This window comes from Pseudophryne corroboree, chromosome 7 (assembly GCF_028390025.1).
Source record: "Pseudophryne corroboree isolate aPseCor3 chromosome 7, aPseCor3.hap2, whole genome shotgun sequence".
Classification (NCBI taxonomy): domain Eukaryota; kingdom Metazoa; phylum Chordata; class Amphibia; order Anura; family Myobatrachidae; genus Pseudophryne; species Pseudophryne corroboree.
Genome location: NC_086450.1, coordinates 314464334 through 314479309, shown reverse-complemented (window position 1 = coordinate 314479309; position 14976 = coordinate 314464334). Strand labels below are relative to the sequence as shown.

The 14976-nt window shown below is 46.1% G+C and overlaps 1 protein-coding gene across 1 annotated transcript in view; it reads right to left on the bottom strand.

Annotated features, from left to right (window-relative positions):
• ATF7IP2 (activating transcription factor 7 interacting protein 2) overlaps positions 1 to 8445 on the bottom strand; it is a 233173-nt gene extending 224728 nt beyond the window's left edge. The window contains exon 1 of the mRNA XM_063934278.1: positions 8256 to 8445. Within this exon, the coding sequence (XP_063790348.1) occupies positions 8256 to 8297 (42 nt within the window). The 5' untranslated portion in view covers positions 8298 to 8445. The remainder of the gene's footprint in view (positions 1 to 8255) is intronic.
• Positions 8446 to 14976: the final 6531 nt, after the last annotated feature.

Below are 14976 nucleotides of genomic sequence, written 5' to 3'. Positions count from 1 at the left end.
CCTTGCTTTAATCAAGGTAGGAATGACTTCTTCCGGAATGCCTTTTTCCTTTAGGATCCGGCGTTCAACCGCCATGCCGTCAAACGCAGCCGCGGTAAGTCTTGAAACAGACAGGGACCCTGCTGAAGCAGGTCCCTTCTCAGAGGTAGAGGCCACGGATCCTCCGTGATCATCTCTTGAAGTTCCGGGTACCAAGTCCTTCTTGGCCAATCCGGAGCCACTAGTATCGTTCTTACGCCTCTTTGCCGTATAATTCTCAATACTTTTGGTATGAGAGGCAGAGGAGGAAACACATACACCGACTGGTACACCCAAGGCGTTACCAGCGCGTCCACAGCTATTGCCTGCGGATCTCTTGACCTGGCGCAATACCTGTCCAGTTTTTTGTTGAGGCGAGACGCCATCATGTCCACCATTGGTCTTTCCCAACGGGTTACAAGCATGTGGAAAACTTCTGGATGAAGTCCCCACTCTCCCGGGTGAAGGTCGTGTCTGCTGAGGAAGTCTGCTTCCCAGTTGTCCACTCCCGGGATGAACACTGCTGACAGTGCTATCACATGATTCTCTGCCCAGCGAAGAATCCTTGCAGCTTCTGCCATTGCACTCCTGCTTCTTGTGCCGCCCTGTCTGTTTACATGGGCGACTGCCGTGATGTTGTCCGACTGGATCAACACCGGTTTTCCTTGAAGCAGAGGTTCTGCCTGGCTTAGAGCATTGTAGATTGCTCTTAGTTCCAGAATGTTTATGTGAAGAGACGTTTCCAGGCTCGACCACACGCCCTGGAAGTTTCTTCCTTGTGTGACTGCTCCCCAGCCTCTCAGGCTGGCGTCCGTGGTCACCAGGATCCAATCCTGTATGCCGAATCTGCGGCCCTCCAATAGATGAGCACTCTGCAACCACCACAGAAGAGATACCCTTGTCCTTGGAGACAGGGTTATCCGCTGGTGCATCTGAAGATGCGACCCTGACCATTTGTCCAGCAGATCCCTCTGGAAAACTCTTGCGTGGAATCTGCCGAATGGAATTGCTTCGTAAGAAGCCACCATTTTTCCCAGGACTCTTGTGCATTGATGTACAGACACCTTTCCTGGTTTTAGGAGGTTCCTGACAAGTTCGGATAACTCCTTGGCTTTTTCCTCCGGGAGAAAAACCTTTTTCTGAACCGTGTCCAGAATCATCCCTAGGAACAGCAGACGTGTTGTCGGAATTAACTGGGATTTCGGAATATTCAGAATCCACCCGTGCTGCTTTAGCACTTCTTGAGACAGTGCTAGTCCCATCTCTAGCTGTTCTCTGGACCTTGCCCTTATTAGGAGATCGTCCAAGTATGGGATAATTAATACGCCTTTTCTTCGAAGAAGAATCATCATCTCGGCCATTACCTTGGTAAAGACCCGAGGTGCCGTGGACAATCCAAACGGCAGCGTCTGAAACTGATAGTGACAGTTCTGTACGACGAACCTGAGGTACCCCTGGTGTGAGGGGTAAATTGGAACGTGGAGATACGCATCCTTGATGTCCAAGGATACCATAAAGTCCCCTTCTTCCAGGTTCGCTATCACCGCTCTGAGTGACTCCATCTTGAACTTGAACTTTTTTATGTACAGGTTCAAGGATTTCAGATTTAGAATAGGTCTTACCGAGCCATCCGGCTTCGGTACCACAAATAGAGTGGAATAATACCCCTTTCCTTGTTGTAAAAGAGGTACCTTGACTATCACCTGCTGAGAGTACAGCTTGTGAATGGCTTCCAAGACCGTCACCCTGTCGGAGGGGGACGTTGGTAAAGCAGACTTCAGGAAACGGCGAGGTGGAGACGTCTCTAGTTCCAACCTGTAACCCTGAGATATTATCTGCAGGATCCAGGGATCCACCTGCGAGTGAGCCCACTGCGCGCTGAAATTCTTGAGACGACCCCCCACCGCCCCCGAGTCCGCTTGAGAAGCCCCAGCGTCATGCTGAGGCTTTTGTAGAAGCGGGGGAGGGCTTCTGTTCCTGGGAAGGAGCTGCCTGTTGCAGTCTCTTCCCCCTTCCTCTGCCTCGTGGCAGATATGAATATCCCTTTGCTCTCTTGTTTTTAAAGGAACGAAAGGGCTGCGGTTGAAAAGTCGGTGTCTTTTTCTGTTGGGGAGTGACTTGAGGTAAAAAGGTGGATTTCCCGGCTGTAGCCGTGGCCACCAAATCCGATAGACCAACACCAAATAACTCCTCCCCTTTATACGGCAAAACTTCCATATGCCGTTTTGAGTCCGCATCACCTGACCACTGTCGCGTCCATAAACTTCTTCTGGCCGAAATGGACATAGCACTTACCCGTGATGCCAGTGTGCAAATATCTCTCTGTGCATCACGCATATAAAGAAACGCATCCTTTATTTGCTCTAAAGACAGTAAAACATTGTCCCTATCCAGGGTATCAATATTTTCAATCAGGGACTCTGACCAAGCTACCCCAGCACTGCACATCCAGGCTGTCGCTATAGCTGGTCGTAGTATAACACCTGTATGTGTGTATATACTTTTTTGGATATTTTCCATCCTCCTATCTGCTGGATCTTTAAGTGCGGCCGTCTCAGGAGAGGGTAACGCCACTTGTTTTGATAAGCGTGTGAGCGCCTTGTCCACCCTAGGAGGTGTTTCCCAGCGCGCCCTAACCTCTGGCGGGAAAGGGTATAAAGCCAATAACTTCTTTGAAATTAGCAGTTTTTTATCGGGGGCAACCCACGCTTCATCACACACCTCATTTAATTTATCTGATTCAGGAAAAACTATAGGTAGTTTTTTCACACCCCACATAATACCCTGTTTTGTGGTACCTGTAGTATCAGCAATATGTAACGCCTCCTTCATTGCCAAAATCATATAACGTGTGGCCCTACTGGAAAATACGGTTGATTCGTCACCGTCGCCACTGGAATCAGTGCCTGTGTCTGGGTCCGTGTCGACCGACTGAGGTAACGGGCGTTTCACAGCCCCTGACGGTGTTTGAGGCGCCTGGACAGGTGCTGATTGATTGTCCGGCCGTCTCATGTCGTCAAACGACTGCTTTAGCGTGTTGACACTATCCCGTAATTCCATAAATAAAGCCATCCATTCTGGTGTCGACTCCCTAGGGGGTGACATCCCCATATTTGGCAATTGCTCCGCCTCCACACCAATATCGTCCTCATACATGTCGACACACACGTACCGACACACAGCAGACACACAGGGAATGCTCTTAAAGAAGACAGGACCCCACTAGCCCTTTGGGGAGACAGAGGGAGAGTTTGCCAGCACACACCAAAAGCGCTATATATGACAGGGATAGCCTTATAATAAGTGCTCCCTATATAGCTGCTTTAATATATATAATTTTGCCACAATTTTGCCCCCCCTCTCTTGTTTTACCCTGTTTCTGTAGTGCAGTGCAGGGGAGAGCCTGGGAGCCTTCCTGACCAGCGGAGCTGTGTGAGGAAAATGGCGCTGTGTGCTGAGGAGATAGGCCCCGCCCCTTTTTCGGCGGGCTCGTCTCCCGCTCTTTAACGGATTCTGGCAGGGGTTAAATATCTCCATATAGCCCCCGGAGGCTATATGTGAGGTATTTTTTGCCAAAAAATAGGTTTACATTGCCTCCCAGGGCGCCCCCCTCCCAGCGCCCTGCACCCTCAGTGACTGCCGTGTTAAGTGTGCTGAGAGCAATGGCGCACAGCTGCAGTGCTGTGCGCTACCTTAAGAAGACTGAGGAGTCTTCTGCCGCCGATTCTGGACCTTCTTCTCTTTTCAGCATCTGCAAGGGGGCCGGCGGCGAGGCTCCGGTGACCATCCAGGCTGTACCTGTGATCGTCCCTCTGGAGCTAATGTCCAGTAGCCAAAGAAGCCAATCCATCCTGCACGCAGGTGAGTTCACTTCTTCTCCCCTAAGTCCCTCGTTGCAGTGATCCTGTTGCCAGCAGGACTCACTGTAAAATAAAAAACCTAAGCTAAACTTTTCTAAGCAGCTCTTTAGGAGAGCCACCTAGATTGCACCCTTCTCGGCCGGGCACAAAAACCTAACTGAGGCTTGGAGGAGGGTCATAGGGGGAGGAGCCAGTACACACCACCTGATCATAAAGCTTTACTTTTTGTGCCCTGTCTCCTGCGGAGCCGCTATTCCCCATGGTCCTTTCAGGAACCCCAGCATCCACTAGGACGATAGAGAAATAGGATTTATATTAACTACAAGTATATCCTTTTCTCGCAGTCCGTAGAGGATACTAGAATTCCATTTTGTACCACGGGTATAGACGGGTCCACTAGAAGCCATGGGCACTTTAAGAATCTGATAGCATGGGCTGGCTCCTCCCTCTATGCCCCTCCTACCAGACTCAGTCTAGGAAACGTAGAGTGGGCCTATACAGATTTTGGAACCGGCAAACCTGCCGTGGAATAAACATGCTGGATAGTAAGCCTGATTCAGCGTGCAATTGTCTGCTTTGAAGCAGGACACCCAATTTTATTGGGATCATATAGAACGAATAGCGAGTCTGATTTCCTGTGACGAGCTGTCCTTTTTACGTATATCTTCAAAGCCCTCACAACTTCCAAAGACTGAAGTAGAGGAAGTGTTGGTGATAACTGGAACCACAAATAGGTTGGTTGATGTGAAATGCAGACACCACTTTCGGAAGAAATTGCTGACAAGTTCTGAGTTCAGCTCTGTCTTCATGGAAAATTAAATAGGGGCTCTTGCGAGACAAAGTCCCCAGCTCCGACACACATCTTGCTGAAACCAAAGCCAACAGTGTGACAGTCTTCCGCGTAAGATATTTAATGTCCACCTCCTGTAAAGGTTCAAACTAGTCCAATTGGAGGAACTGCAGCACCAAATTGAGATCCCAAAAGGTGCCGTGGGAGGCACAAAGGGAGGTTGGATGCACAGAACACCTTTCAAAAACGTCTGGACCTCAGGGAGAGAAACCAATTGTTTCTGAAAGAAAATGGACAATGACGAAATCTGGACCGTTATGGAGCCCAGACGAGTGCCACATCCACACCTGCCTGCAGAAAAAGTAGGAAACGTCCCAGGTGAAATTCCACTGCAGAATAAGCTCTGCTTTCACACCAAGAGACGTATTTCTTCCAAATACGGTGGTAATGTTAAGACATTACCCACTTCCTGGCTTGGATCATACTCGGGATAACTTTTTTAGGGATCCCTCTTCTGGCTAGAGTCATCCTTTCAACTTCCGTAGCCGCAGTAAGACCTGACAGACGAACGGGCCCTGTTGCAGAAGATCCTCGCGAAGAGGTAGAAGCCACAGATCTTCGAGGAGCATCTCCAGTAGGTCCACATACCAGGCCCTTCTTGGCCAGTCCGGAGCAATGAGTATTGCTTGAACCTTTTCCCTTTTTATTCTTTAGAGAATTATTGGGATCAGAGGAAGTGGAGGAAACACGTACACCATCTTATAGACCCATGGAGTCGTCAGAGCATCTACCGCCACTGCCTGTGGGTCTCTCGACCTGGAACAATACCACTTGAGCTTCTTGTTGAGATGAGAGGCCATCATGTCGATTTGTGGATACCCCCGACGACGTGTCAAGCGCCTGAAAGATTTCCGGATGAAGGCCCCACTCCCCCGGGTGCAGGTCGTGTCTGCTGAGGACGTCTGCTTCCCAGTTGTCTATTCCCAGAATGAAGACCGCTGACAACGCCACAGTGTTTTTTTCTGCCCAGAGAATTCTTGACATCGCTGCTCTGCTTTTTGTTCCGCCCTGTTTATGTATGTCACTGCCGTTACATTGTCTGACTTGACCTGAATGGTCCGATCCTGAAGAACATAAGAGGCCTGCAGTAGGGCGTTGTATATGGCCCTAAGTTCCAGAATGTTGATTGGAACGGTGACTTCCTGACGACCATCTTCCTTGACACTGCACCCCCTGGGTGACTGCTCCCCAACCTCTGAGGCTTGCACCGTGGTTAACAGGATCCAGTCCTGAATTCCGAACCTCCGACCCTTGTTGAGGTGAGAAATCTGTAGCCACCACAGAAGGGAGATCCTGGCTTTTGGCGACAGATTGATCCTCTGGTGCATGTGAAGATGCGATCTGGACCATTTGTCCAACAGATCGAGTTGGAAGGGTCTTGCGTGAAACCTTCCGTATTGAAACACCTCGTAAGAGGTCACCATTTTCCCCAGAAGTCGAATGCATAGATGCACAGATATCAGGGTTGGCTTAAGGACATCCCGAACCTTCGATTGGATTACTAATGCCTTTTCCAACGGAAGGAACGCCTTCTGGGACTGTGTCCAGTATCATTCCCAAGAATGGGAGCCTCCGAGTAGGCTCTAGGGGAGATTTCGGAAGGTTCAGAATCCACCCGTGATCCTGGAGAAGTTTGGTTGAGAGGCCAATGCTGTCCAGCAACCTTTCCCTGGACGGAACCTTTATCAGAAGATCGTCCAGGTATGGAATTATGTTCACACCCTGCTTGCGAAGTACAAACATCATCTCTGCCATCACTTTGGTGAATACCCTCGGTGCCGTGGAGAGACCAAATAGCAGGGCCTGGAACTGGTAATGACAGTCCTGTAGTGCAAACCGCAGATAAGTTTGATGAGGCGGCCAGATTGGAATGTGAAGTTATGCATCCTTGATATCCAAAGACACAAGGAATTCCGCATCCTCCAGACCTGAGATCACCGCTCTCAGAGATTCCATCTTGAACACTTAAGAATGGATTCAACGACTTGATCTTCAGAATTGGTTGTACCGAACCGTCCGGTTTCGGTACTACAAACAAGTTGGAATAGCATCCCTTGTTGTGCAGAGGAGGTGGAACTGGAACAATGACTTGAGTCTGTACCAGTTTTTGGATGGCCTGCTGTAAAGTTATACTTGCCTCTTGTGAAGCTGGTAAGCCTAATTTGAAGTATCTGTGAGGTGGGAGGTCTTAGAACTCCAGTTTGTATCCCTAGGAAATAAGATATGACCCAGGGATCCCAGCACGAACTTGACCAGATGTGACTGAAGAATTTTAGTCGGGCTCCCACCTGGCAGCCCTCCAAGCCTCGCGGTCCACCGTCATGCTGAAGGCTTTGAGGAAACAGAGTCTGAGCTCTGTTCCTGAGCAGCTGCAGTTGCTGGTTTGCGTGGTTTACCTATTGCACCACTGGAAGACGTATAAGCACCTCTGGATTTTCCCTTAAACTTGGCTGTCCGAAAGGACTGTAAATTTGAAGCTGAATAAGCTTTCTTGGCTGGGGGAGCTGTGGAAGGAAGATACGTAGACTTACCCACAGTAGCTTTGGAGATCCATTTGTCTAGTTTGTCTCAAGACCTCTCCTGTGAATGGCAAGCATTCCACACCGTTCCTGGAGTCCGCATCAGCAGTCCACTGGCGTAGCCACAAGCCCCTGCGTGCTGACACTGCCATAGTGGTGGTGCGTGCATTAAGCAAACCTGTATATGCTGCAGGAGTAAAACATCATCCCCCATCAATTAGGTTACCTGACCATTTAGCAATGGCTTTTGTGATCCACGCACATGCAATAGTGGGTCTTTGTGCCACCCAGCAGCTTTGTACAATGATTTGAGTGTAGTCTCAATTTTACGATCAGCCGTATCTTTTAGGGAGGCTGCACTAGGGACAGGCAATACAATTCAGATGGCCAATGTTTTGGCAGAGTGATCCAATTTGACATCCTGGCATATTTACAGACAGCAGCGTAATCCAAAAGCGCAGCTGCTGTGCGTACTGCGTTCATCTCTGAATCAGGCGCTACAGCCAGCCTAAGCTCTATAGGAGTGCTGACCATCTACCCAGACCAACCGCATACGCCAAGTTTTTATCAACTTTTCATAAAGCTTCTTTATTGAAACAAGTGATACATATGAGAGAGAGGATATGATAGTAGTGTCCTCCATGTTACCACAGTTGCATCACTTTCACAATAAAAATAATAATAATGCACATTACAGAAAGCCAGACCCCTACTGTATATAAGGAGGCACCAGTGTATTTATTTGTATAAACGCTGCTGCAGTAAGCTTAGCAGGAGCATAAGAGAAGGCGGCAGTGAGGCAAGCTTTGCATGTCTACCACCACGTCCTATGCAGCTACCGGGATAACAGGAGAAGCCCAGGCGGCAGCTCCAGTTACTGCCAGTCCCGGGTACGTGGCTAGAAGCGCTGCTCGTGCTAAAAGGGCCGAGGAACGAGTCCACACATACAGGGCGGCCTCGCATCCGGCACATCGTGGTCACCGCCCGCCCAGCACACCCCGTACTCACCATGTCACTCGCGGCAGCGCAGCCCACACCGGCCGCCTCCATTTCTACGTTGCTCCTCTAGCCCGGTCACGTGTGCTCAGACGTCACTCGTGAGCCAAACTTGGGCAGCGAGGACCGCCCCTCCCCCCGCCTCACGTCACGACTGGGGGAGTGTCCGTTCTGGGGTACCCTGCACGTGTTACGGCAGTGGGCGCTGGTGAGTGCTACCTCCGACTGTCCGGAACCGGCCGACCTCGAAAGGGGCGGGGTTTCGTCAATAAGTGGGTGGCGGCATTACCACCGTCCAATCTGGAATTTTAGTAGTAAACGACTGGAGAGGCCATGCCGATGTTTCGGACGGACATGGGATCATTACCGATGAATCAGTCTGGCACTGGGGAGCGAGGACCCTCCTTGCTTACAGGATACCGCTGAGCGCTTCTCTCATTGCGCAAGCAGCGATTACTGATCTGCCTAATATGTTGGTAATTCGGAGGCCGAGGCAGAAGCGGCTGCGTTTATTGGTGCTTGCCTGTGTATGGTAACTGCGACACTCTGCAAATGCCGCTACGGTATCTACCACAGTACAAGGCCTTACCTTGTGTACAGGTATCCAGTCACATGTTTAACACTGACCATGTCAATATTGATAATGTTGACACGACAATGTCAACATGCTAACAGGGTGTCGACATCTGGAATATTGCCATGTGAAATGTGGACTTTCTCAGAATCTGGGTTAGGCACTAGGGAAGGCGTAGGTAAGGAATACTTACCGGAACGCTGCTGCTCAGACGCCTGTGCCAAAACTGCACGTCACATGACCACCAGGACCCCGAAGAAGATGGTGCTGATGCAGCTGCCGGGATCGGGCAAGTAATGTCTGGGCCACTAGGGTTGTTAGGTCGACATCCTATCATGCCGACATGTCATCTGTGTAGATAGGATTAAATTTGCATGTAGGCATTTTGCCCATGTCAGCATTCTCATGCCGGCCTAAGGCACGTTGACATGATAAATGTCGGCCTAACATACTAACCTCAGGGACCTTCAGTGAGGAAAATGGCTCAGGAGGCACCGACTAGTACCAGAGCTAGATTTACACACAATATATGACCCAAAGGGTTCATGTGGACATTCTGTAAAGGTGCAGCTGTATATACTGCCGGAAATTTGGTGAGTTTTGATCAGAGATGTGAGGAAAAGATAGGTGCCTCACCTGCCATAAGTCTTTTACTCCAGCGTTTTGACTATAAAAATTATTAGAATAATACAAAGAAGATATTTCTAATATAATCTTTATAGTTCTCATATACTTTATATAGTCAAAACTTGGGTTTGTACGTTAGTATGACATGAAAGGCTCTGCCTCACCCCACTGCACGTAACTGCATACCCCATGAATTCAAATGTGCAAGGACTGAGACGTCCACTGCGAGCGTCCAGACTATGAAATACTGATTGGTGCATGTTTTCGAAGCGCCATCAGAAATTGCAGCAGCCCTGTGGCAGGTGCAGCTTATCCATCAGAGTATGGCCTCCTGTGTCCGCGGTTGAGTGTATGTGTACGCAATCACTTTCATAGGCTTGCTTTCAACACTCCCATAACAAGACCACATGGCTGCCATCTCCGTGCATATGCTGTGCTACCCATCACTTTTCTAAGACATTTGTGATACTGTACATCTTGATCTCAGAATAAACATTTTCTCAATATATTGATATCCGATGTCCATCCCCATGCCAAACATTGCAGAGGCCTATTTATTAATATTACCATTATGGCTGTATTAAGCCCAGTCCACAGTAGACGATCCCTGCCGATATTGACGGTGGCCGATGCCGGCGGGGAAGGGTGCGACGGCGGGCGGAGGAATGAAGAGCATGGCTGTCATTAATGAGGCCCTCCCTCGTCTGTACATGTTCAGACAAGGGAAGGGGTCGTTAAGGACGAGCGGGAGCGTGCATCGTTAGCGATAATGAGTGCACACACTAGGCGATATTGTTCACAATATAGCTCAGAAAGCCCTTTCTGAGTGATATTGTTCACAATATTGCCTAGTGTGTATGGGGCTTTAGGCTGTATCTTCTATTTATCTGTGAAAACTCCACCTCTAAGCGTTATCTCACCTGCAGCCTAAAGTTGCTGGCAAGGAGTTTCAACAGTAAATGCATGCATAGGCTTATGAAGACGGATCTTAAGGATTCCTGTCTCAAAAAAGCAAAAATATAGAATACAGGTTAGCTAACCTGGCCAAGCTTTGAAAAACTAAGCTTTTAATTGCCTGGTAAATAGGGCCATGTAACAGTAGAGTTGACAGTTCTACCATCAGTAGTGGAAAACAGTCTATGATTGAAACATCCGTGGTTCGCTCCAGCACCTGCTCAGACCACGGCCGCCATCTAGCTTCGCCGCTGATGTATGCCATCAGTGGTTATTAAACCAGTCCATGGTCATCCCTAAATCATTGAGAATAATGCTGCATGTAGGGTTAGTTAGCTTAATGCTAGAGATATTTTTGCGATCGCATGCATTAGACTCTTTTTAAATAGACCCCCACATCTCAAGTAGGCAGAAGATGGGGCGCAATCCTTGGTTTCTGAGAGTCCATGCTAGGGATGGGCAATTCGCAGTCCCATACCAATATTTTGGACCAGCATCTCTGTATTAGAGAGAATATTCGTGAAAATAATATCGATCTCAGTAATCAATATTACTTTCAAGCTTGTGCAGTTGAGGGGATAAGGAAAGGTTCTGCATTCTCAGTTAAAATAAAGGGGGGAAAAAGGTCACACATGCAGTGGAGGAAGATATGCCAGGGAACAGCTAAGAACATTGCTGCTAGGATCATGATTTTTGGATCAGTATTATACAATCATCCAATTCATAAGATTGTCCTGATATCAGGACATTAGTCCTGATTTGTGATAGATCCTAAGGTATTACCATAAAGCATTACGAAAAGTATATTTTTATGTCAAAAAAAGACCAAAATGTCACACCCCTGGCATGTCGTTGCCGCATCTCGTGCTCCAAATTACTATTGGCGGAAGTTGGGAGGTATATCAAACTAGGAGTGTGGCAGTTACTGTAAATGTTACTGTGTGAGGATGCCACGGACATTAAAAAGTCTTGATGAATAACATTAGGCCTAAACCTGCCTCACAGTCGCAACAGCCCTGCAAACCCACTTGCACCTGATGTAGGATGCTGCAGCATTTTCTGGGTGGCTCTATCAAGGCTGGTTAATCACAGATGCTTAGAATACACAAAATATCGCCACTTGACAATCATAATAGTGTGTAACCATCTCTTACAACTTTTGTTGGTGAAAAGGAGCTGGGTTAATGGATGCTGAAACAAAATAGGATAGAGCTGGCAGTGTCCAATATATGCTGCCATACAGGCGCATGTGGATGGAACAAATAGACTCCGTACTAGAGGATGACTAGTGGGGTCCATGTGCAGCAACTCCTGACAGGTCAGGTTTTGAGCATTTCTGTCTGTGGAACATACTCACTGGTAAAATCTTCATTGCATCACCAGCGCTCTATAAGAAGCCAACTGCACTGCAGACCCAGACTGAATCAGTCTCTGATCCAGACAGTGGGAGCGGGGAGCCCAGTGGCCAGCCAGCAGATTGGACTTGGGTAAATTAGGTGTTCTGTGTTAATAGGTTTTACAATCCCCTCCCACCCTATTAGAACCGCTTCTAATATACAATGGTGGCCAAAATTGCGGACACTTTTTGCAATTTTAATGTTTTTCAACTTTGAATGCTTATAAAAACTGTTTCACTTCACGCAGTGCAATGATTCATATATCAAATGAAAGGAAATGTAATGCTGAATTCAACACAATAAATAGAGGTCAAGTATTTGTATTACAAGAGAAGTTATGCTACTTTCAGTCAGACAAAGAAGCACAGATGCGTGAGATTCAAGAAGCGGATTGTAGTAACAGCTACTACCAGCCAATCGGAATTGTCATTCCGAGGAACAATCAGCTGTCGTTTATGAGCGGGTGCATGGTCATGTTCAAGGGTGGGAAAGGTCAGTGCAATTATGGTTGGATGTTTGTGTGTATTTAGTGCTATTGACGGTGTAAACAATATATACAACAATGTCGTCCAGGCAAAGTGGTGACTGGAAGAGATCCAGGATTGTGGTGTTACAGGAAAATGGTCTTTCATATGCAGCAATTGCGAGGGAAGTTGGTGGGAATGTGACAACATCAGGAGTGCAAAAGTTTTTTTTACGCTATCCGGAAACACAATCTATACAAAACAAAGAAGGAAAAGGCTGGAAAAAGTGCACAACAGCTGTTGATGGTAGGAGAATAAAACAAATTTGCATCAGGGAAAGATGGATGTCATCTGCGGCCATTATCAGTGAACTGAGTGCAACTGGTGTTTTTGTCAGTGCAAGAACGCTACGGAGAAGACTAACGGAGGTTGGCCTAAAAGGTAGGATTCCCCGAAAAAAGCCATTCCTGAATAAAAAGCAGTGGCAGAAACGAATACAGTGGGCAAAGAACACATTGCATGGACAGAAGGTCAGTGGAAACAAGTGATATGGAGTGATGAAACTAAGATATCGATATTTGGTAGTGATGAGAGAAAATATGTGAGACGTCGCATCGGGGAAGAGGTACATCCAGATTGCATTCAAGCGACAACAAAGAATCCTACAAGTGTTATGAACTGGACATGTATGACAGCAGATGCTGTAGGCCGCCTTCATGTCATAATAAATCACCTATAACTGGGTCTTTCTGCAGTATGTGCCAATTCTTTCTAAAAACCGACTCCACACCTTTAAAACCTTGATTTAAATCTACTAATAAAGTCCCATTCAATTTAATTTGAACTTGATGTTTGAGATTATTCTTTATCTTTCAACAAATCAGCTCTTTCTAAAACATCTACTTTTTTGATGTGTCAGATTTAACATCTGTGTATTGTATCTCTTCTTTTGAAATCTTTTGGACATTTCATTAATCTTGTTCATTTATGTCCTCTGGCTAATTTCTTTTAATTCTTGTAGTCTGACTAAACAGGATACTCTCCAACCAATGTTTGTGGTGTAAACTAGTCCTGTCTATATAACTATTAGAATCTATGGGCTTTCTAAAGTTTTTTGGGTGTATCTGATAGTCCTTAATATAAATCTCAAGGTCTAAAAGGGTGATCCTAGTCTTACTAATATCAAAGGTTAAAACTATATTAAAATCATTTGATAGAAAAGGGGTAGCTCTTCATCATTCCCTTACCACAGGACATTGTCTATATATCAGATTCGCCCCAAGGATATTGCCAGGTCAAAAGGTATTCGCCTCCCAGTATGCCATATATAGATTGCTGTAACTTGGGGCGAATCTGGTACCCATAGCAGTGCCCACCAATTGAAGATAAAAATTACCATTAAAATGGAAATCATTTTTGGTTAAAATGAACTTGATTCCTTCCAATATAAAATCTTTTAATTCGGGCGAATAATCTGTCCTATCTAAAAAAAATAAAAAATGTTACCGCATGTAAGCCCTTTTCATGATCTATAATTGTGTACAGGCTGCTTACACCTGCACTCACCAGTACACTTTTATCATCCCACTTAATATCCTTCAACTTTAAAGGTACATCTTTGGTGTCCTTCAAAAAGGCTTTAGTTTTGGGAACAATGGGCTACAGATAGGAATCAAGTACGGCTGAAAGATTGGAAGTGATACTATTGGTTCCTGATACAATGGGATGACCTGGAGGGTGGAGTGGGTCCTTGTGAACCTTTGGATAGACATAAATGGTAGGTATGGAAGAATTCTTAATATTAATAAACTCAAATGTTGGTTTATTTATTACCTAACTATCCAAAGCACTTTTAGTTAATTCTAACATGGCCTTCATAATTCTAGTGGTGGGATCAGTTTTTAATCTCTTGTACGTATTCCCATTAGATAGCTGTTTATCAATTTCTGCAATATAATCTTTTTTTATTCACTAAGACCACTCCACTCCCCTGATCAGCTGGTTTAATTATCACATCCTTATCCTCTTTCAAGGTCTGAACCGTTTTGAACTCCTTATTGGTGAGGTTACAACAGTGATTTTTAGTCCTTTTCTGTAAAGCACTATCTCTTACAATTTTATTGAAACTATCTATGAAAGGACCTCTTTGATACGTTGGATAAAAAATTGATTTAAGTTTGAACGTTCTGTACAAATCTGGCGTATTTTCCTTTACATCAGTATTTTCATCTGTATTTAAAAAGATTTTTTTAAACTGTTAACTTCCTCACATATTTTTGTATTTCAACAAATAAATCGAAAGGGTTAGGGTTACTAGTGGGAGCAAATTTAAGCCCTTTTTGAAGTACATTCTGTTCATCCCTTGTTAGGGCCCTACCACTTAGATTAAAGATCTCGTTCTCATCATTCCCCTTATTTTCATAGATAGTGGTAGTTTTACTTGTTTGATTAATAGACTTAGATAAGGATTTGGAATTTTTTCCAAATTATTAATATTTGCCCCCTCCCCCCCTCCCTTTCCACGTTTACATTTCTTATAGTCATTAATCACGGTTTTAGATAAAACTCTCCTGTTTCTGGTTCGCCACCCTTAAAAAGGTATGGCGGGTATATTTGTCCTGAGTACAGGGATTAAATCGATTAGTGTTATGGTAGAGATTAACATCATCTGCCCGAGAGGGACTTATCTGCCTCTGATTCCTTTGTGGCCAATCTTG